Below are 23,544 nucleotides of genomic sequence, written 5' to 3'. Positions count from 1 at the left end.
TCACTATGAGTCAGAATTGATTCAATGACAGTGAATTGAGTTGAGGGCCACTAGTGACCTGTCAAGTATCCTTCTAGAAGATTGAAAAAAATCCACAGTTAACTGATATGTGTTTAGATTTTCACTATTTTCTTTAAAAAAACACCCTTCAAAGCAATTTTATACAATATGTGAATTATGGACATGCTATAAGTGGCTCCACTTTATTGGAACAAAACCCAAGCAAAACACTGAGTATGCAGGAAGGTGACCATTTGGAGCTTTATGAAGAATTGAAAAAATGACACACACAAAACTCCACGCGTTTTGTAAATTGCTTGGTAGCACCATTTGATATATAAACTATTCCCTGGCATTTGTATGTTTGGCCCATGTTTTAATTCTGCCTCTTTATGGTGCAACAATGACCTGTTTATAGAAGAACTCCCATACTCAGACTTCTCAGCCAGCCCCGGGAACCACAGAGTCAGAGTTTGCTTCCCACGCTGAGGTTCAAAGAACAGGACTCTTTGGGTACTGCTCCTGGGAATGCCACGGGGAAGCTTCCCATCTGTCTGTCACTGGGCAACGGGAATCAGCTGTGCCTTCATCTCCTTCCTGCTGAGGAGCTGGAGCATGAAGCCTCAACGCCTCATATGGATTCTAGACTGCAGTGCAGGACATGAGGAAGGACACCCTTAAATATTACCAAAAGGTTTCAGAAATGTGGTCCAGTGGAGGAAAGGTCTGTCACTAACTGGGATTGCCATGCCCTGATGAAGAGATGTGTTGAATTCTTGGTAAGGAAAGCAGAACCCAGAGGGCCCTTGAGGCTGGGTTCACAATACTCTACTGTACGAGATCTCAGCCTAGAAAACAGGGACACGATGGGAGGTAAATGCTTTCTAAGGCCTGGTACTGAGAAGCTTCTGTGGCTGGACAGTCTTAGGAGAGCCCAGGCTGTAAGTCCTGGAGGGATGTAACTTGAGCAGCAGAGGAGTGGACCAGACACTGGTTTCTTGGAGACCGTCCTGGGGTGTGAGGTCAGGGTGAAGCACCATTTGTGGAGAACACTGGCAGTGAGGGCTGTCCTGGGGCTCCGCAGCCTTAGTCCTGGGCGTATGTCTGGGCCCAGGCAATGCCCACGTGGGAGTAGCAGTACAGGAATGCCAGCACAGAGAGGGTCGCCCATGGCCAGCCTAGGAAGGAGAAAAGCATGGAGAGTCATTAGAAATGCCTGCGGTGGGGCATCTTTGGGAGAAGGCGGCCTCAGAAGCAGCATCCTTGAGACAATGAGGCTCTTCCCTGCTGCGATGTTTGCCCTAATGGGAAGTGCAGCCCATGAACGCTCCATTCCCACTGGGCTCAGCAGAAAAGGGGTGGGGGGAGGGGGGAAATGTAGGACCACAACAGAAACCAAGTTTCAAAATAAGGTAACCACTTAAAGAACGCGTATTTAGAAGTCAAAAGCAGCTAAAATAATCATTTTTACAAATCCAGGAGTCCCCTGGTAAAGCTCAAACATGGACTGGCCATCGTCTTGAACCAAGGATGACTGAAAAGCAAACAGAAGAGGGAGACTAAATATTTGCTTTCAAAAGTCAAGGGTTTTTTTTGTATGGTTCTGCTTATATGAACTATGGAGAATAGGAAACTGCATAGTTTATTAGTAGCTATTGGGTGGAGGTGGGAGAGGTAACTGGGAAGTTGTTCTTTTTTTTAAAATCAGCTTATTCTGAGCTCATACAACTCTTATCACAATCCATAAATACATCAATTATGGAAAGCACATTTGTACATTAATTGCCCTCATCATTAAAAAAAATTTTATTAGGGGCTCATACAACTCTTATCACAATCCATACATACATCAATTGTGTAAAGCACATCTGTACATTCTTTGCCCTCATCATTTTCAAAGCATTTGCTCTGCACTTAAGCCCTTTGCGTCAGGTCCTCTTTTTTTCCCTTCCCTCCCCCCTCCCCCCTCCCTCATGAGCGCTTGATAATTTATAAATAATTGTTTTGTCATATCTTGTCCTGTCCGACATCTCCCTTCACCCCCTTTTCTGTTGTCCGTCCCCCAGGGAGGAGGTCACATGTAGATCCTTGTAATCCTTGTTCCCTCTTTCCAACCCACTCTCCCTCTACCCAACCAGTATTGCCACTCACACCCCTGGTCCTGAAGGTATCATCCGCCCTGGATTCCCTGTGCCTCCAGCTCCTATCTGCACCAGTGTACATCCTCTACTCTATCCAGATTTGCAAGGTAGAATTCGGATCATGATAGTTGGGTGGGAGGAAGCATATAGGAACTGGAGGAAAGCTGTATTCTTCATCGGTACTACATCGCACCCCGACTGACTCATCTCCTCCCCTAGACCCCTCTGCAAGGGAATCTCCAGTGGCTGAGGAATGGGCTTTAGGTCTCCACTCTGCACTTCCCCCTTAAATCACTCTGGTAAGATTTTTTTTTGTTCTGATGATGCCTTATACCTGATCCCTTCAACACCTCGTGATCGCACAGGCTGGTGTGTTTCTTCCATGTGGGCTCTGTTGCTTCAGAGCTAGATGGCCACTTGTTTACCTTCAGGCCTTTAAGACCCCAGATGCCATCTCTTTTGATAGCCAGGCACCATCAGCTTTCTTTGCCACATTTGCTTATGCACCTGTTTGTCCTCAGCGATCGTATCATGGAGGTGTGCACCCAATGATATGATTTTTTTTTGTTCTTTGATGCCTGCTAACCGATCCCTTCAGAACCATGTGATCACACAGGCTGGTGTGTTCTTCCATGTGGGCTTTGTTGCTTCTGAGCTAGATGGCCGCTTGTTTACCTTCAAGCCTTTAAGACCCCAGACGCTATATCTTTTGATAGCTGGGCACCATCAGCTTTCTTCACCACATTTGCTTGTTCACCCGCTTTGTCTTCAGCGGTTGTGTCAGGAGGATGAGCATCATAGAATGTCAATTTAATAAAAGAAAGTATTCTTGCATTGAGGGAGTACTTGAGTGGAGGCTCAATGTCCTTCTGCCACTTTAATACTGAACCTATAAAAAAGTAAGTACATAGGGAGGTCTAGACAAAGACATGTACATGCAAATATATATAGGAGGTTGGGGAAATAGATCTTTGTGTCTATATTTATAGGTCAAGTATTAAGGTGGCGGAAGGACCTTGGGCCTCTACTCAAACACTCCCTCTATGCATGAATACCTTCTTTTATTAAATTGGAACTCTATGATGCTCACTCTCCCGACACAACGGCTGGAGCCAAAGTGGGTGAACAAGTAAATGTGGTGAAGAAAGCTGATGGTGCCCGGCTATCAAAAGAGATAGTGACTGGGGTCTTAAAGGCTTGAAGATAAACAAGCGGCCATCTAGCTCAGAAGCAACAAAGTCCACATGGAAGAACACACCAGCCTGTGTGATTGAGTGGTTCCAAAGGGATCAGTTACCAGGCATCAAAGAACAAAAAATCACATCATTGACTGCACACCTCCATGATAGGATCGCTGAAGACAAATGGGTGCACAAGCAAATGTGGTGAAGAAAGCTGATGGTGCCCGGCTATCAAAAGAGATAGTGTCTGGGGTCTTAAAGGCTTGAAGGTGAACAAGCGGCCATCTCGCTCAGAAGCAAATAAGCCCACATGGAAGAAGCACACCGGCCAGTGCGATCACGAGGTGCCCAAGGGACCAGATATAAGGCATCATGCAAAAAAAAAAAGATATAAGTGTGTGTATGTATGTGTATATATGTATATATGTATGTGTATATATATATTATATTAAATGAAGGGGGAAGTGCAGAGTGGAGACCCAAGGCCCAAGTGTCGGCCAATGGAGATCCCCTCATAGAGGGGCTTAGGAGAGGAGATGGGTTAATTAGGGTATGAGGTAGTATCGATGAAGAACACAGCTTTCCCCCAGATCCTGGATGCTTCCTCCCCCCAACTACCATGATCCGAATTCTACCTTGCAGGGCTGGATAGGACAGAGGCTGTACACTGGTACATATGAGGGTTGGAGGTACAGGGAATCCAGGGTGGATGATACCTTCAGGACCAAGGGCGTGAGGGACGATGCTGGGAGAGTGGAGGGTGAGTGGGTTGGAAAGGGGGAACTGATTACAAGGAGCCACATGTGACCTCTTCCCTGGGAGAGGGACAGCAGAGAAGGGGAGAAGGGAGACCCCGGATAGGGCAAGATATGACAAAATAACGAGGTATAAATTACCAAGGGCATATGAGGGAGGGGGGAAAGGGGAGGGAGGGGGAGAAAAAAAAAAGAGGACCTGATGCAAGGGGCTTAAGTGGAGAGCAAATGCCTTGAGAATGATTGGGGCAGGGAATGTATGGATGTGCTTTATACAATTGATGTATGTATATGTATGGATTGTGGTAAGAGTTGTTTGAGTCCCTAATAAAATGTAAAAGAAGAAAAGAGAAAAAAATGATTAGGGCAAAGACTGTACAGATGTGCTTTATACAATTGATGTATGTATATGTATGAACTGTGAAAAGAATTGTATCAGCCCCAATAAATTGTTAAAAAAAAGTAAGTACATAGATCTATTTCCCCATCCTCATATATATATTTGCATTTGTGCATGTCTTTGTCTAGACCTCTACAAATGCCCTTTCCCTCCCAGCTTTCCTCTCAAAAGTCAAAGTTTAAGGGCTTCCTTCTGCAAGTTTCTGACTTAAAAAAAAAGAAAGAAAAGAATTCCCAGGCCTTCCTGCCAAGACTGTGTCACTGACAGTCAACACTCTGCATGCCTTCTCCATGGTTCACTCATTCAGGTATCTCCTGGGACCGTTGCAGGGCCCGGCATGCTGTGGAAGAAACCAGATGCTAACATGCTGCTGCTGTTGTTGGTATTACCAGATGCCATGGGGTGGGCTCCACCCCATGGCGACCATGCGCACAGCAGAACGAACACTGCCTGTCCTGGGCCATCCACACAACCGTTTCTGTTCTCGAGAGCCCACTGTTGCAACACGGTGTCCATCCATCAAGAAGAGCGCCTTTCCCTGCTCCACTGCCCCCTTGACTATCCAACATGATGTCCTTCTCCAGGGACCGGTCTCCCCTGAGAGGCTACAGTAGGAAGATTCAGTCCTGTGTCTGGGGTGCTCCTACTCCAGCTGGGAGAAGACAGCCGCTCCGTCCTACCATGCATGCTGTGAGCAGTGCAGGCACACTGGAGACTGGTGTACACGGAGCGCCTATCACCTGGACCGTGTAGGATAGTAAGCGTTTGCCATCTATGAAAGGACAGGGACAAGCTCACAGAGAGACTACACATGATGTATGAGTCTAGCGGGCCATCTAAGGAAGGGGGACCATATGATGTGGCTGCCGCAGAGAGCGGGAGCAAGTCGGGGAGTCTCGGGCAGACCATGGGGAGCCAGTGAAGGGCAGACTCTGGTAAGCTCTCTTACTGCTTTATCACTAATCCTCACTGCCATCGAGTCACTACTGACTCATGGCATTGCTGCAGGAGAGGGTAGAATTGTGTCATTGTGTTTCCAAGACTGTAACTCTTTACAGGAGTAGAAAGCTTCATCTCTCTCCCATAGAGGAGCTGGTTGCTTCGAACTGCTCACCTTGCAGTTAGCAGCCTGACCTGTCATCACTACTCCACGAGGGCTCCTTTATCAATAATTAGCTGCTGTCATTCTTAATGAGGCCTGAGTATATCAGCACCAGAAGGAGGAGGCTGTCTAGGTCTGTAAAGACTTAAAGGGACAGAAACCCAAGGGGCTGCTCGGAGCTAGGACCCACTCGATGGAGGCGCGTGCGGCTTGGATGGAGGCACGTCAGAATGACATGATGCAGCGGTTCATGGGCAAGCTCTGAAGCGGGAGATGAATTCCAACCCTGGGTCCACCGCCGACCAGGGGCCAGTGAACACACCTCAGCAGTCAAAGAGGGAACAGACTGGTCAGGACGGTGTCACTGTGGGAAGACCTGCACAGTGCCTGGCCCAGGGTCAGCACAATGAAAGGGAGCCATACCGTGGTCCTCGGCCAGGGAGGTCTAGCGAGACCAAGATGAGACTGCGCTTGCTCTGAATGCCAATTTTTAACTCGGTCCTTAGACTGAGAATCCAATTATACTTACAGTCTCGGAAACTAACAGCGGCAATTCTACCCGGACCTATAGGGTTGCTATGAGTAGCCAGCGAGATTGTTTGTTTGTTTCGCAGCCAAGAGAAGTCCCTGGTAAGCAGAGGGCCTCAAGCAGCCTGGCTCTGAGACCAGACCTGTGGTCCCAGCTCCACTCTACAAGTCCCCCGGTATGTCCTTCTCGGGGGCGCTGCCAAAACAAGTGGCCACCGTGGTGTGACTTGGAGCCAGAGGATTGTACTCCCTCACAATTCTGGAGACCAGAAGTCTAAAATCCAGGTGGTGGCAGAGTCATGCTCTCTCTAAAGGCTTTGGGGGTGGGAGCTGGAGATAGGGGGATCCTTCCTCACTTCTGCAAATTTATAGGGGCCCCAAACAGCCCTTGGCTTGCAGCTGCATCCCGTCACAGAGCCTTCTCTGTTTCATGTGTGGTTTCTTTCTCTTATGAAGACATCATAAAACCTAGGGCCCATCCTAGACCCAGGACAATGTATTCTCAAGAGCTTTAACTAGTGAGCCCTGCGAAGACACTGCTTCCAAATAAGGTCACAGTCTGGGGTTACAGGTGAACATGGACTTTTTGGGGGAGAGGGGGGCTATTCAGTCCACTATAGGCCAGTCCTTTACCGGGTCCTAGGGTGCACCCATCTGGTCTTGGGGCCCCCTGTGGCCGCAGACACAGAAAGCAGCCAGGGCACCTCCTGTCAACACCTGTTCCTCAGGGGGCTCAGGGAGCAGAGGCAGGTGAGGGGGCTTCAGGCACAGGATACCTGCCCAGGTTTCAGCTGTGTTTGGGGTACAGTGCCAGCGGGTGTTTGGGAAACAAGGAGCCCAGTGGCTGGCTGTGGAGGTGGGCGGCGGGGTGGGGTGGGGGGGGTGGAGTGGGAGGGGGAACAGACTCTTTCACAGACACAAAGCTGCACTCGCACCTGTGACTGGTGGGAGGCAGGTCTGCCCACAAAGGACTACAAGTAGGATCACCCCCAACAGTGCACAGAGGGTAGACACACCCGGTTTTCCTTTGGGCCACTGGGGCACCCTGAACATTCTCCCCACCTTGGGTATGTGTCACTCAGAAAGGCAGGCAGGCAGGAGGTACGAGGCCCAGACTGTAAGCCTGGCTCGGCATAGTTGGCTCATCTTTCCTCCATCTACACAGCAGGATTTTTTGGAAAAGCCACGTGAGAGAAACTGAGCTTGGGTAGTGCTTTCTAAAAATAGTGTAACTAAAATGCACGGGATTAATACAGGCTCCTCTGAGACCTCTGCTATGTACACACAGCGCACTAGCCTGCCGAAAGCACGAGCCGTTCCCACGGACAGTCACCCTGGTGTGTACAAAGCAGCTGCCAAGGATGCCCTCCCCCCTTTTCCTGACCTCGGGAGTTGGCTGTTTGAGGGCAAGGAAGAGACAGATGCCACAGGTCATCTTTCATTCATTGGGCAGCACCCACCGAGAGTGCACTGGCTAGGCGCCTGGCCCTAGCCAAGGTGGCTGTCTCTGCCTGTGGCCGCTGCTAGCCCAGCCCTGAGAGGGTCCAGGGCGGTGTGGCCAGGTGGGGCAGGAGGGGGCTGTCTCAGCTCCTCTCCACCATCGCCCAGGTGTGAGCCCGATGGTGAAACTGGGAAGACCCGGGGCTGTGCTTCACCCTGGCGACATTCTGGCAGGAGGCCCATTCATCCAGACCTGCCAGCCATGAACAGGAAGCTGGCCTCAAAAAGTCAGGTCCTTCAAAACAATAAGTTTCTAGCCTTCCAAGTTGACCTTGCCCTCCAGGCCTTGCCCTCCCCGCACCCCCTCCCCGCTCCGCCTGTCTCCACACTGCCTTCTCCTTTCAGGCTTGCTTCTTGTCCAGCTTCCCCACCCCCAGCAGCCAGGGCACCCCGGCACCCCCTCAGGGCCCAGCCACAAACACACACACCCTCACACTCAGGTACCCATGTGCTTACACACACTCACACCCAGAGGCCGGCACACACATGCCCCGGGAGCATGGCACACCACGTGTGAGGTCAGTGTGGTACTCATGACATGAGAAGTTCCTTCCTGAGAAGGCCCTGCGGGGCCTCAGCGTCCCATACACACTGGGTCCCAAGCACAGCTGGCCCCCAGAGTCATGGGGTGCTTTGCTACCGGGATCTGAATGGATGGTTGGTCAGTGTTCATTTAGCCAGCATTTTGCTCATGACTGACAAACTTGAATGAGTCTGCACCATTGGCTCCTGCATCTTCTCGGCTTTGTGGAGCGGCACTGAGCGACACCCCAGTGAGGAGGAGGTGGAAGCAGCCTCTGTTCACGCCCCACCCATGCTCCACCCTCTAAGAACCACGACTGGGGCTGCAGTGGCCACAGTCAGAGGCCTTGGGCCTTATGGATAACCATTCAGAGGGCAATGTCAGCACCTAGGACAGGGCCAGGCACCCAGTGAATGCTCACCACCTGTGTGCAGCATAAGGTTGAAAGGAAGGAAAACCACTAGCTAAAGAGTGCCCTGGTGGTATAATGGTTAAGCCCTGAGCTGCCAACTTTAATGTCAGCAGTTTGATACCACCAGCCGCTCCATGAGAGTAAAGGGCTTTCTACTCCCATAGAGAGTCACAGCCTGGGAAACTCACAGGGGCAGGTCTACCCTGTCCTCTAGGGTCACTATGAGTAACCGCCAACTAGGTATCAGTGAGTTTGTTTTGGGGGTTTTGTTTTTTACACATATGAACTTGGGTGAAGGTAAAGGCAATAGGCATTAAGGAGTGAGTGTTGTATTCAGTACAACATTATCAAAGGCAAGGAAGACCGTGGGAATGACATGGGAGTAAAAGGCAACACAGGTAAGTACTATCACTAATACAGCCTTGGATAACAGTAACGACAAACAATAACCTATGAGTAGACCTGCACGCTATACAGATGTGGGAGACAAAGGGGGTGAGTGTATATCCACTGACACGTATACATAGGTTTGGCAGAGGACAGTTCTACACAGATACTTGAACGTGTGGCAAATTATTCTGTGGATATATAGATACACACACACACCATACTGGGGCAAAGTTCTGAAAACATCTGAGTCATACCAAACACCTAGAGGGACTGAGTCACAGAGCTTGAGAGATGAGGGCCCACAGTGGCAGGGGCATCTGGGTCAGCTGGCATAGCAGGATCCACCAAGACACTGCTCTCCCTCACCTTTCAGTGAGCATTGACCGGGGTCTTTAACGTGTGCTACCAGCCATCTAAGATTCATCTACTGGTCTCTTCTAGTCCGGAGGGCAGAGAGTGAAGGAAATCAAAGATTGGAGAAAACAATGACTCCAGAGAATTAATGGACCCCCCCACCCCCACCCCCCAGACCACAACCTGCACTACCCTGAGACCCGAAGCACCAGACAGTTCCCAGCTACCACCACCAGCCACTCTGACTGGAATCAACATGGAAGGTCCTGGAGTGGATGGGAGAAAAAATATATAGGCCGAAATTAAAAATCACATACAAGATCGGTCTTACGAGACTAGTAGAGGCTGCTAGGACCTCTGAGACTATAGCCTTTAGATACCCCTCAAACCAGGAACTGTACCTATCACCTGGGACCAGCTGACAGCTAAACAACAGATAGGCCTATAAAGTAAACAACCGCACCAGCGAGTCCTGATGGACTCCCAGAACAATCAAGCACACAGTGAGACTGAAAGGACAGCATTCATAAAGGACAGGAAGAGGCAAGGAAGAAGGACGAATGGAAACAGGGAAACCAGGAAGGAAGTGAGAAGGCTGCGGTTACATTGTGGGGGGTGCAACCCATGTCACAAAAACGAAGTGTCTATCAGTTATTGAGCAGATGACCCCGCAGGACCAATAATGAAAGCAGTCATACCAGGAGGGGAAGGGGGAGAAAGGGGGAATCAATCATAATGATCTATATGTAACCCCCTCCCTGGGGGATGGACAACAGAAAAGTGGGTGGAGGGAGACATCGGTCAGTGTAAGACATAAAAAAAATGATAAATTATCAAGGGTTCATGAGAGAGAGAGGGCAGGGGACGAGGACATGAGCTGACGCTGAGGGCTCAAGTGGAAAGCAAATGTCCTGAAAATGATGATGGCAACACATGTACAAAGGTGCTGGACACAATGGATGGGTGGATGGATTGTGATAAGAGCTGTATGAGCCCCCAATAAAATGAATTTTTAAAATATACATTGAGTGGAAAGGGGGGGCAGGCTGCTAGCAAGTCAGATCACCACTACAAAAGGTTGAGTACCGAGTAACAGGGCAGATCCTTAGACAGGCAGAGCTACGTGCATAGAAGTAAAATGCATGGCAGAGTAGAGTCCATTCAGAGGACTGATGTAGGTAGCATAAGAGCTGGAGTTTATGGGCTGAGGTGGCTGTGCCATGGTTTCATTAATGAGATATCATTGGGATACATAATGACAGCTAGTGAGGCCCAGACAGGACCTGGGGGATGGGCAATAGTGACCGAGGGCCCAGTGGCATTTTACCAGAGGTTACTCCAGCCCTGCAACTTTCTGGGCAATCACAGCTTTCTGAAAGGATGGGGAAGCCTGGAACTCAGGATCCTGAAGAGAATGCCTTTAGCACACAGGCCTGGGAAGTCAACGGAGGGAGAACCAGAAGGGGAAGTCCTCCTAAAGCTGCTGTTTAAAGCGGCCACACCAGTAATCCACAAGCTTGCAGCAGTCACCTGCTGCCCTGTCCTAGACTACTCAGGCCACAAGCTGGTCAAACAAAAGATGCAGGAACAATACAAGAACACTTTGTTCTAACAAATTGGCCGTCTGAGATGTTCACCCTCCGACATAATTGCTGAAGACAAAACGGGTGAATAAGCAAATGTGGTGAAGAAGGGGGATGGTGCCCGGCTATTAAAAGATATAGCATCTGGGGTCTTAAAGGCTTGCAGTTACACAAGCGCCATCCAGCAGAAAAGCAACAAGCCCACATGGAAGAAGCACACAGCCGGTGTCAGCATGAGGAGTCATTGGGACCAGGCAATAGGCATTAGAGATCCAAAGCCCATCTGTAGACTATGGAACAATCCCCCCAAAGAGGGGCCACGGGGAAGGGATGCGTCAACCAGGGTACAGTAAAGCATCCATGAAACATACTAACAAACATCCTCTGGGTTCCTTGAGATTTACACACACACACACACACACACACACACCCATGACCCCAGTGCTGCTTCTCAATTCAGACTAGACCAGAACACGTACACAGGTATAGATAAGAGATGGGTGCTCAAGACACACAGAATCCAGGAACAGGAGTGGGAATAGTGATACCAGAAGGGTGAGGGGAAGAGGGGGAGAGAAAAGAAGAAAGGGGGAACTGATCAAAATGATTGATACGTAATCATACACACCTCTTCAGGGGGAAGAACAACAGAAAATATGGGGGAAGGAAGACAGCGGTTGGCTTGAGATATGAAAATAATAACAATTTCTAATCTATCGAGGGGCTAAGAGGGTGTGGGGAAAGGTGGAGGTAAAAATAATCATTTATAATTTATTAAGGGTTCATCAGAGAGGGAGGGTGGGGGCGGGAAGGGAATAAATGAGGAGCTGATATCAAGGGCTCAAGTAGAAAGAAAATGCTTTGAAAATGATGATGGCGACATATGCACAAGTGTGCTTGACCCAATGGATGAATGTATGGATTGTGATGGGAGCTGTAAGAGCCCCCAATAAAACCATTTACAGTAATAATATTTTTTAAAAGATGCAGGAAAATCATCATTGGCTTTTTAATTGAGAAGGGGTCTCAGTCTTTCACCTCCTGAAGGGAGGGGCCTGGTCAGTGCTGAGGACTGAAGTTAACTCTCCGTTCATGTCTGGGTCCTCTGGAGCCTCTCTGACAGTCACCTGAGAGCAAGCAGGCAGAAGGCTTCTTCCATTGAGTCAGCGCGAATCCCTAACCCAGGGAAGAAATCAACTCTTCCTAATGGGTCAGAAGTTAACTGAGCTGCTGAGTTGTGGATGGGCTGTCAATTACACCATCACAGCCCCGCGCCCCCCCCCCCCCCTGGTCAGGCTGGGCACACTCCTCGGGTTGGAGGCACCACCTTGGCACAAAAGGGACTTTGTCCCCCAAAGGGCAGGTCCCACTGGTCACCGTTTTTAGATTCAAAGGGCTGGTGCCCAGCGTATGAGCTCACTTTTCAGGGAAAGCATCTTTCATGCCTTCTTCCCCGCCAACCCGCACAGAGAGAAAGCACAAAATCTCCGAACCACGAGTAGGCAAGCCAAACAACTTACAAAGGACAGATCGTCTACTACCCCATGTGCAGAGAGTGCGCAGTCTTAGTTAAACCTCGCCACTTTAGACCGTCTACTACCCCATGTACAGAGAGTGCGCAGTCTTAGTTAAAACTCGCCACCCTAGACCGTCTACTACCCCATGTACAGAGAGTGGGCAGTCTTAGTTAAACCTCGCCACTTTAGACCGTCTACTACCCCATGTACAGAGAGTGGGCAGTCTTAGTTAAACCTCGCCACTTTCCAAGGTGAACATTACTGCATTCCCTTAAGAGGGAGAGAGGGCTGCTCATGCAGGTGAATGGAAATTGCCAGAGATGGCAATACCAGCAGGTTCTGGAGCTGCGCTTTAAACCCAGTAGTCTTGTTTGAAGTCAGGGAACCATACAAAGGCTCCCCGTCCACTTCCAGGGTGCCAGGTACATGCTAATTAGAGCCTAGTCTGAAGGTTTCTGGCTGTGGTTGGAAATCCTGGGGTACCACGGCTCAGCACCCACATATTACCCAAAGGGTGTCAGTAGGAACACATCCAGTGTTGCCACTGAAGTTCAGCTTCAGTAAAGATGACAGCCAGAACGAGCCTCATCTTAACCACCTGGGTGTGCACACGATGCTACCTTGCTTGCTGAAGGTGACAGGAAGTAAAGCACTTATTGATGAAGATCAAGGACCGTCGCCCTCGGTGTGGATCACAACTCACTGTAAGGAAGACCGAAATCCTCACAACTGGACCATCGGGATCAGTGGAGGAAAAAGTTGAAGTTGTCAAGGATTTTGTCTCGCTTGGATCCACAATCAATGCTTAAGGAGGCAGCAGTCAAGAGCTCAAGAGATGAGTTGCATTAGGTAAATCAGCTGCCCCAGACCTCAATAAAGTATCCCAGAGCAAGGATGTTACATTGAGATCTAAGGTGCCCCTGACCCGAGCCATGGTATACTCCATTGCCTCATATGCATGTGAAGGTCGGGCACTGAATAAGGAACAGTGGAAAAGAATTGATGCATTTGAATTTTGATGCTGGAGAAGAATTATTTAAAGTACCATGGATCGCTAAAAGGACAAACCAACCCACATTGGGAGAAGTACGGCCAGGATGCTCCTTGGAGGCAAAGATGGCAAATCTTCATCTTACGGACGTTGGACGGGTTGCCAGGAGAGACCAGTCCCTGGAGACGAACATCGTGTTGGTAAAGTGGAAGGGCAGAGAAGAAGAGGAAGGCCCTCCCTGGGATGGGGACACGGTGGGGGCAAGAACGGGCTCAGACATAGGCATCATTGTGCGGATGGCGCAGGACCGTGCGATGTGGCCTTTGTTGTGCAGGGTTGCTATGGGTCGGAGCCGACCTGAGGGCAGTTTTCCATAACAGAAGACCCTCTGGGGCAGCCCTCCACTGGCACATGGAGTTTCTATGAGAGGGGACTGGACTTGATGACAATAAATGAAAATGTGGTTTGTTACAATCTGAGTCTCTCGCCCTGTTGCCCACAGCCCTTTCAGCCTACCCCTGACTCAGTCTGCACCTCCCAGTTCCAGTCAGTCCCTGAGGATTGAGGAACACCGGGCATGAGCCTCCCAATTTGATTCTGGAGTTCCTCCAGCTGGCCTGTGGACTCCTATAGGATTCTTCCACGGAGTGAGGTTGCCCAGTGACTCAAAGTCGCTCTCAGGAAGAGAAAAAGCAAAGGAGTGCCCCATTGCTTTGAGAGGCTTGGGATGCCATCACCACGCTCCTCGCTGGAGCCTACACCCTCCGCGCTGAGGGGCACAGCCTGATGTTGACACACCCCACGCAGCCATCCGTATCCCTGGGCAGATGTGTGTGTGCTCCAGGTGCACATCAGCCAGCCTCTATCCTGGTTACGGCCACCTCCATCATCTCCTTCTTTATTCAGAATGGTGTCTGCACCCTGAATTTTCAGCCCCCAGAGAGGACCTTCGTTAATGGTCCGATGTTGGAGGAGGGCAAACAGCGGAAACATGGAATGAAAGGTGATTCAGTGAGACTGCAGAAGAAAGACTCACAAGAGTTGGTGACTTGTGGATATCGGAGCCAACGACTACTTCTTCACACTCTCAGGGCTGACATTCCCTTGATGTGCATCGGACAGATGATAACCAGTCACCACTGAGCTGACTGACTCTGGGTTGCACAGTAGGGTTGTGCCCCAGAAGGGGTACCAATGGCGAAGTTTTCAGCAGATCGCCAGACCTTTCTTCTGAGGCATCTCTGAATGGGCTCAAACCACCAGCCTTCTGGTTAGCAGTCGTGTGGTAACTGCATGCAGTACCCAAGGACCCTACCAATTAGTAAAAGCCACAGCTGCAGCCTCTCCCCGGTGGCCTGCCTTGCAAACTAACACACCAGGAGAGCACCTGGCTCCAGAGGGGCCTATGACCAGCATCGTCCTTCCTCCCAGCCCAAGTCTTACCAGCTGTGGGGCAGTTTGAATCTCAGCACGCCCAGCCTCTGCACACATTGCACAAAGTGGCGGCGCCTTGTCCTCTGAGGCCACTGGGGGAGGAGCAGCGCCTGCCTTAGAGAGCTAGCTCCTGCATCAGACCCTCCCAGAATGCTCGGGGGCTGCCCCTGCACACCAGCCCACTGGCTCCACTACTGTCATCTCATTCATTATTCAGGACGGGTTCTGCACTGCAGCCTTCGTTAAAAGAGCTGGCTCCTGGAAGCACTGTATTTTTAACGGGGCTCAGGTCTGATCAGGGGAAATGATAAGGTAACTTTATTTAATTCTATTTACTACCATAGGGCCAGCCTGGTGATGTCGCAGAGCCATTCATCAAATGGTCCTGAGCCTGCAGACCTTCTTCCGGAGTTAAATTTAGAGCCGCAACCTTAATAAACCTATTGGGCAGGAGCCCTTTCCCGTCAGAGGACTGTCTTATCACAGGGGACGCAGCAAGAGCACAGCCGCCCGGGCCGAAGCCTGAAAACCCCTGGGTCCCTTTTCACCTACACGGGGACATGGACCACAGTGTGGAAGAGCATAGGCCCTGGTTCTCAACCTGTGGGTCGTGACCCCTTTTGGGGGTCAAACAACCCTTTCACAGGGTCACCTGATTCATATCAGTAGCAAAATTATAGTGATGAAGTAGCAATGAAAATAATTTTATGGTTGGGGGGGTCACCACACCATGAGGAACTGCATTAAAGGGTCACGGCATGAGGAAGGTTGAGAACCACTGGCTTAGTGGGAGAGAAGGCCTTTTTTCACCTTCAGCGAGTTTTTAAATGTGAAGCTCCAACCGAGGTTTTCTAGTCTCAGCGGTTTCCAAAAACTCTCAGCAGCTTCTTTCCCTTCTCTCGAGAGAAAGAGCGACTGGATGGTTTTCATTTGGCTAACATTTCAGAAGCGCGGGATCTGGGAGCAGTGGTGCTCAGGCTTAAGCTGCCCCAGAGTCACCTGGGTGGGGGTGGGAAAGTCCAGTTAAACTGTAGAACCCACCCCACCCCCACCCCAAGAGTTTTGGGTTTTGCATCTCTAGCCGAGTTTGCAGAAGCCCTGGTGGTATAGTGGTACAGCTGGGCTACCAACTTCAAGGTCAACAGATCGAAACCAGGAGCCGCTCCTTGGGAGCAAGATGGGGCTTTCTAATCCTATAAAGAGTTACAGTCTCAGAAACTCACAGGGGCAGTTCTACCCTGTACTCCAGGGTGGCTATGCGTTGGCATTGACTCCATGGCAGTGAGAGTGAAGCCAGTTTTCAGGGCACGTGGATGTGGCTGGTCCAAGGACCTCACCTTGAGAGCCACTGTTCCAGAGAAAGGAGTCCCTGGGCAATGTGGGCAGTTAAGCTCTTGACTGCTAACTGAGAGGTTGTCAGTTTGAATCCACCTAGAGGCAACTTGGAAGAAAGGCGCGGCGATTTACTTCTGAAAATTCCACCACTGCGAACCCTGGGGCACACAGTTCTACTCAGACACATGTGGACTGGCCATGCGTTGGGAATCCACTCAGTGGCAACGGGGTTGGTTGGCTTCATTATGTTTCAGTCAGTGTCTGCAAAAAGGCAGCAGGAGCGCCTTCTACTGGCAGAGCCAGGTACTGTGCAGGGCACAGCCACTGCTCACAGACCCCTCAGCAGGTAGGACCTCACAGACAGCAAGGGAAGGCTCAGAGAAGTCAAGTCACTTGTTCAAGGTCGAACAGCAAATAAGTGGTCAAGAGGCACGTGGAATTCAGGACTACATGACGCCAAAGTGTGCTAGGTGATCGACAGTCACAAACCCGTCACTTGTCTCCGGCTGCACAGTGAAGCAGTTCAAGACAGGGCAACCTGCCTTCCTGCCACGTAGATGCCTTTCTGGTAAAAAACTTGTGACCTCCGGGTCTCATGACTGTCCCCTTGCTGCGGATGCTGTTGACAACAGGGGAAGCCACATGCTTCGTGTTTGAGAACCTCTTCCCTCACGGACTCACTTGGTCTCTGTCACCCCTTCTGCTGGGCCCTCCCCTCTCCATCTTTGTAATGGGGGAGAGAGGAAACAGCCACGAGCCTGTATGTAGCCTTTGCCTTGGATAGCGTCGGGGTCAGTCTGGGCCACTGCAAGTGACTGGTTGATCCCTTCCTTTACTACATCAAACCTGACACACAGCCGTCGAGTCATTGCTGATTCATGGCCACCCACCATAGGGTTTCGGAGACTCTAAATCTGTAAGAGAGCAGACAGCCTCGGTCTCTCTCCCAGAGCTGCTGGTGGGTTTGGACCACTGACCGTGGGGTTATTCCACAGTGCCACCAGTGCGCCCTCACAGCGTCCTGATCATTGCAGGGACCTGGCCTGCCTGCTTGTCTGAACACCTGACTCACGGAAGGATAGGGCTTTGTCCTGGTGTCCTTTGTCCTCTCATTCTGGAGTTAAAAAAAAATTCAAGTCAATTCTGACTCATGGTGACCCTATAGGGCAGGGTAAAACTGCCCCTGTGGGTTTCTGGGACTGGAATTCTTTGTGGGGGATAGTAAGTCTCTTCTTTCTCCCAAGGAGGGGCTGGTGACTTTGAATTGCTGACCTTGCAGATCACAGCCCCATGTGTAAGCACGATGCCACCCAAACCCACAGCCATCAAGCCACTTCTGGCTTTGAATCTCCCTGTACAGGGGGTTCTTTGCTGGAGCAGAGTCTCGCCTTTCTCCCAGTGTGGTGGCTGCTGGGTTTCAACTACCAACCTGGGGGTTAGCAGCCCCATGCTTTTCCTGCAGCGCCACCAGGGCTCTGTGTTTGGCCCCAGTCCTGGGCCGAGCCTCAACAGGGGTCCTGCATGGCTCCCTTGGTGGTAGGGCAGGGGGTAGGGTGTGGGGGCTGTGTGCATATTCCATCTGGCACCAGTCTTTTGCCATCAGTCGATTCTGACTCGCAGCGACCCTGTAGAATGGGCCGCTAGGCTTGCAAGGCTGTCAGCCTTACTGAAGCAGACAGCCTTGTCTTTCTCCCACAGAGCACCCAGTCCACCACCGACCACTGGGTGCCCTTTAATGACTGCGCCACCGGGGTTCTTAGGGGACCCAAAGAGGCAGCCTGGACTAAGTCACGTTGTTCACAGTCACTTCCTGCTGTAAACAGCCTGGGATGCATCTTTCAGCCTCCTCCCTTCCCCCCCCCCCCCACCCACACACATCATGGCAGGCAAGCACTTGGCAAGGTGTTCACGACCACGGAGTAAAGCCAGCCCCTGACCCGCAGAAGCAAAGGAAACAAGCCCCAGCCACTTTCCAGTCACCTGAGGGCACACATGCCAGGCAGTGCTGAGAAAACACACATTTCTCTCTCTGGGGACAACGGGGTGGGGGGCCTGCTTTGCAGAAAAATGCCCCTAGCAGTCAGTGTCATGCCCCCTGGGGCCAGCGGCCAGCAGCTCCCCTACCAGAACATTCTCCGGAGCAGTATCTCCCACTCACAATGCATGTCTCCTGCTGAGCCCTTGTTAATTCATGGCCACGCCACGGAAGGACACTGCCCAGCCCAGGAGCTCACAAGGCTACTTGGCAGGCACAGAGGGAAGCCACGGAGTATGGCAGGCTCCCCGGGACAGCTGCGCACCCACGTTGGCACTCACCACACACCGACCGTAAGCCTCCACGCTTCACCACGCCTGAGGCCTGGTGAAAGGGGCACCCAGGGCTGAGGGTGTTCTGGGGCCGCCGAATCGCCACCCACATATAAGACCAGTCCGCCAGCTCCGTGATCCACACGTGCGGAAGGCAACAGGCTCAGGGACACCACAGCCAGAGATAGAATCCTCCGACAGCTGGGGCTGCCAATCATAGATAGGAATTTAGCAAGCATAACAACAGAGGGACGCAGCAACGTTTTCTTTTTTCTGTAACACAATTACATATGTATGGGTGCTCTGTTGGCGCAGGGGGTTAAGCATTGGGCTGCAAACCGCAAGGCCAGTGGTTTGAACCCACCAGGAGCTCTGGGAGAGAGACGAGGCTGTCTCCATGAAGATTTACAGCCTTGGAAATGATACTCTGTGTCCCACAGGGTCGCTGTGAGTCAGAATCAGCCTGGTGGGAGCAGGTTTGCATCACTCTGGGATGGTCCAGGTCCTTGGTCATCGGGAAGCATGAAGACTCTGGAGACCACAGCTATCTCCAAAGAAAGAAGGTCTAGCCTGCGGATGAGGGACCAGAAGACCCCTGAGCACCTCCAAGGGCAGAGCCGGGGGAGAGAGGGGCAAGGGGGCACCTAGGCAGCTGCAGCTCTCTGGCCTGGGCACGGGATTCCTATGGCTGGAGGAATGTAGTCAGATGGTTCCTGCGAGTGGATCACAGGCTGGAGGGTCAAGCCCACCCACAGCTCCTTCAGAAGAGAGGCCTTGAAAACGGTGCAGGCCCCAGTACTTCGCAGGCACAGGCACAGGCGCAGACTCCGCTCCATAGCATCTTGTAGGGAGACACCGCCCGGCCAGACCCCAACACAGGAGCCTCCCCCAGTGGGCGGGTGGGCAGGAGAGCAGTCTGCCTGCTCCATGAATCTGCCTTCTTTGGCTCAGGCCACTGGGGCCCGATGTGTGTGCTACAGTGGCCAAGGAGAAGGGAGAAGCAGACATGGGACGCTGACTTTTGAGTACTCCTTGAAATGCCTGCCTGGTTCTACCTGCAGGTCACTCAAAATTACAGTGTGGTGCTGGCACCCCAGAACAAGAAGTTACACTCCCAGCCACCCATGTGGTCACCACCATCCAATCCGGAGGGCATGGGAGGTGCCCACAGCCTGGGCATCTCTGCACATGGAGGTGAGCTGGGGGAAAAGGCAGCGAGGATGTAGGAGCCAAGGGTCTGCAGGGCAGGGTGCCACCTCCCCCTCTAATGAACCCTGCGGAGAGAGCCCACCAGGAGCACCAAAGAGCGATGCCCAAACCCTAAGACGTCTGAAAGGGGTGTCGTCAGCGGATGTGTCTGACATGCTCGCTTCCTCCAGCGATTGTTAGATAAAGGATTATAAATGACTTGACGTGAATTTCTGAGCAAGAAATGGAATGATACAATCAAGCTTGCCGAGGCCGTGGCAATGGGAGCCGCGGCAGCTCTTCCAGGAGGCCTCAGAAGCAAGGGTGGCTGGCGGATGCCAGCTGCCACTTGCTTCGGGGAGAGGAAGGAAATGTGCCCGCCTGTCAGAGGCGGCTTTGTTCTCACCAGTCTCTCCCACTCACCCTGTCTGCAGCCTCCTCTTCTGCTCGCCTCCCAGTGGCGATGGGCTTGCTTGGCAGGCTGGAGGTACGATGGGGACATGAAGCAATGCTGCGCGTCAGCACCATCTCCTAGTGGTGCTGCTCTGTGTCTGGGAGTGGGCACAGCGATTGGGCCATCCCCACCAGCTGGGCTGTGGGCCTGTTTCTTTCTCAACTACTGAGCCCACAGGTCAGGCTCCCGAATTGTGGCCCTCACTACCTGGCCTACTTATTACCTTTCCTCTATAGGAACCTGGACAGACGCATGCGCAGAGCAGTTCTGAGATGAATTCAGAAAAGTCTGGCTCTAACATGAAGCAGGAGGCTGTAGGGCAAGGGGTGTTCCAACACTCAATGACATCTAATCTCCATAGTGACGGTTCGACTCCACCCAGAAAGGCCTTGGAGCAGTCAGTCGGCATTGAGGAGCTTATGAAGCACACGTCAGGCTGCCGTCTGTCAGAATCCCTCCTTCCGTGAACTGGTACTGGCCCTGCACATTAGAAAAGGTACCTGGTGCAGGCATCTCATCCCTGAGGTGCTGGGGAGCGGGCATGATAACACGCAGGAGGGGACTTCCCACTCAGGATGCGCAGGCCCTAGCAGTGTCCATGGCTTCCCTGCAGCTGGCCAGCTGGACAGGGGAGCAGTTGGCATGTCCCCCAGAAGTCCAGAGCAGCTGGCAGCTGGGTGGTCCTCAGCCTCCAGGGACAGGCTAAGTAGGACAAGGGAGCCTGGGCCTGGCTGTCCTAAGAGCTTCTCCAGGATGGGGCAGGAGACCATAAGTTCTTGTTCAGCATCATCTCCTAGCTGCTCTTTGGATGGATATCCAATGGATGGATATAGCCGTGGAGACATGTGGGAGCAGGGGGCAGGCGCAGTGGGCCAGACCCTGGACATCTACCTAGTCAAAGTCAGTGCTCTGGTCACCTCAGGCCATGTGGGAGGCAGGAGGCATATGCAGCCTGAGACTCAGAGAGGGCGCATGGACATGAGTTTGGACGAAGGCTCGGTTGACCAGGTTTGGCCACCACACTTTACAAGACACATTATCACTCAGAAGCCACTTCACCGAGGGTCAGAGAGGGCTCCAGACATCGTGGGCAGAGACCACAACTCAAGGACAAGGAGAGGGCCGTGCGGACACATGGAAAGGGAACCGGACTTATTCCCCGCCACTCCAGAGGGCAGAACTGGGGCCAGTGGATGACGGGGGCAGATTGTAGCTATTGCCAAAAGGAGAAACATCCAGGGTCTTGAGAATCCACGGAGAGGCAGCCAACAGCTACCAGGAGTGTGTGCCGGGCTCCTGTCTGGGGCAGACTCAAGCAGAGGTTGGGCAACGCCTGCCCTGAGGAGAGGCGGCAGGGGGACATGAATGACCTCTCCGGGGGGGGGGTCCATTCCAAATCCTGTTCAAATGCAGGTCCTCGAATCACCTTCCACCCCTCCCTCTTCTGCCCCTTGCCTCAGGAAAGGTTCAGGATGAGACCAAGGTCTACCCTGCGAAGCCCTGCATTGGGGTGAGGGTGGGGGTGGGGGTGGCCTCCCGCCTGTGCGGGGAACAGAAGGCAGTATTCTAGAAAGTGGTAGAAACATCAGAGGGAGAGCAGATTTTGCTGTGACGTACTTTATGAGGCTCCTTACCTGACAGATAAAGTGACTCAGACATTTGCGGTGGGTAGGGGGCGGGTGACAGGTTTGACTCGGGTACCAGAAAGATGTGTGTGTGTGTGTGTGCCTCAGAAACCACAAGCTTGAGGAACATCAAGTTCCCCGCCAGCTCTGGGCTCTGGCTGAGGGCCCCGGGCGTGGGTCTGTCTGGGACAGAAAGCAAGTACAGCGTGTGGCTGGGAGCCCAGGCGAGATGTGTCTCTGAAGAGAGTGCCTTCCAAGCGACCCTGTTCACAGAGAAGCCTGGATTCCCTGACCCTGTACAATGAATGATCCTTTGCAGGAAGCAAATATTCAGCCAAGCCAAGGACCAAACTCACAGGGATCCTATAGGACGGGGTCGATCTCCCACTGTTGGTTTCCAAGACTAATTCTTTACAGGAGTAGAAAGCCCCACTTTCGCCTGGTGATTTCAAACTGCTGACCTTGCAGTTAGTAGCCCAACTCGTACCCACTGTACCACTAGGGTTCCTTGAGCAGACAGCAGCGTGGGAAATATCAAAGACGGGTGTTCAGCTTTCTCACCTGCTGATTTAGTCTATGTCAAATACGTGGACCCCTTTTCTACAGGGGGCAGCAGAGGGGGCGCAGATAAAAGGCAGCCGAAGTCTCCCAGGCCTCTCAGGAATCACCCAGCTTTGGCGCAGATAACATGCAGCAGGTGGATCTTGCCCAGCTTCCGGGGCCCATTATATGCATAGGCATGCCATCTGCAGGAGGCAGGGATCCCTGCTGGGCTGGCCGCTAACGAGGCCTGGGCGTCCTCCCCTGCCTCCCCTGGGCCTCACGCTCAGTCAGCAGGCCTGGCAGGGAGGCCTGCGGGTCCTCTGGGAAATGCTTCCCGGCTGTTCACGCTCTTCCTGGTAGCCTTTGCATGGCTAATGGTTGGCCTCCAGGGATGGGATCTCAGCTGCAGCCGTTTCTGGCTGGTTATGCTCGTGACCTCAGACCCCATATTTATTCTATGGTTTCAGTGAAGAGATTCCAGATGCTCCCTCGGTTGCGGGTCAGCTTGGGGCGTGGAACCAGCCCGCACTGTACTTCCTCTAATGTCCTAACATGACAGGGCAGTGTCCACCAGAGTCGACTCTATGACTTGGACTTCTTCCTGTCTGACAGGGCACACCCAGTTAGTCCTCTTTCCTAACTGGTGTCCCAGTTTCCCCTTCCCATGCCTGCTGGATGAAGCAGCCCTCGGAGGGGGTGCTGAGCTAAACTTTTCATACCTTTCACACCACAGACCAACCACTACCCACCTGTGTGTCGGACTCTGGCGCTCGTGTGTTGCTATGATTCTGGCAGACAGGTCCCACACCAGGAAGCTCACCTATGATAGACAGGTTTCAGTGGCACTTCCAGACTATGACAGACTAGGGAAAAAGGCCTGGCAATCTACTTCTGAAATCAGCCAGTGGACACACTGTGGGGTGCAACAGAACACTGTCTGATAGAATGCTGGAAGAGCAGTCCCCTGGGTGGGAAGGCATTGCACATGGGTCACAACCAGGCAGCCCAACAAACCAAACAGCCTCAGACAGCACAGGACCCAAACCAGACCATGTTTTGCTACGCTGTGTGTGCCAGGCCAAGAACTGGGACTGGCTTGACAGTGGCTGACACAGCTCATTCCATTGCCTCACCTCTGCCCTTCCTGGGGGTCTGACATGAGCACCATTTGGGGGAGACATGGTTCTTCGGCTCCCAGTGAAGGATCAGGCGGATATAAATGACACCATCAGTGAGTGTAACTGTCATCATTCTACGCTTACTGAGCTCTGCATCCATCCA

General features: G+C 52.0%; 1 protein-coding gene across 10 annotated transcripts in view; it reads right to left on the bottom strand.

The window, feature by feature from the left end:
- Nucleotides 1-235: 235 nt before the first annotated feature.
- HHAT (hedgehog acyltransferase) overlaps nucleotides 236-23,544 on the bottom strand; it is a 408,436-nt gene continuing 385,127 nt past the window's right edge. For 9 of the 10 annotated variants that reach the window (XM_075529943.1, XM_075529933.1, XM_075529928.1 and 6 more), the window contains 2 exons: nucleotides 23,013-23,083; nucleotides 236-1,178 (listed from right to left, as the gene is read on the bottom strand). In XM_075529943.1, coding sequence (XP_075386058.1) covers nucleotides 885-1,178; nucleotides 23,013-23,083 — 365 coding nt within the window. In that variant the 3' untranslated portion in view covers nucleotides 236-884. The remainder of the gene's footprint in view (nucleotides 1,179-23,012; nucleotides 23,084-23,544) is intronic. The other variant, XM_075529989.1, reaches the window with a different exon arrangement.

This window comes from Tenrec ecaudatus, chromosome 1 (assembly GCF_050624435.1).
Source record: "Tenrec ecaudatus isolate mTenEca1 chromosome 1, mTenEca1.hap1, whole genome shotgun sequence".
Taxonomy (NCBI): Eukaryota; Metazoa; Chordata; class Mammalia; order Afrosoricida; family Tenrecidae; genus Tenrec; species Tenrec ecaudatus.
This window is presented reverse-complemented; position numbering and strand designations above follow the sequence as displayed.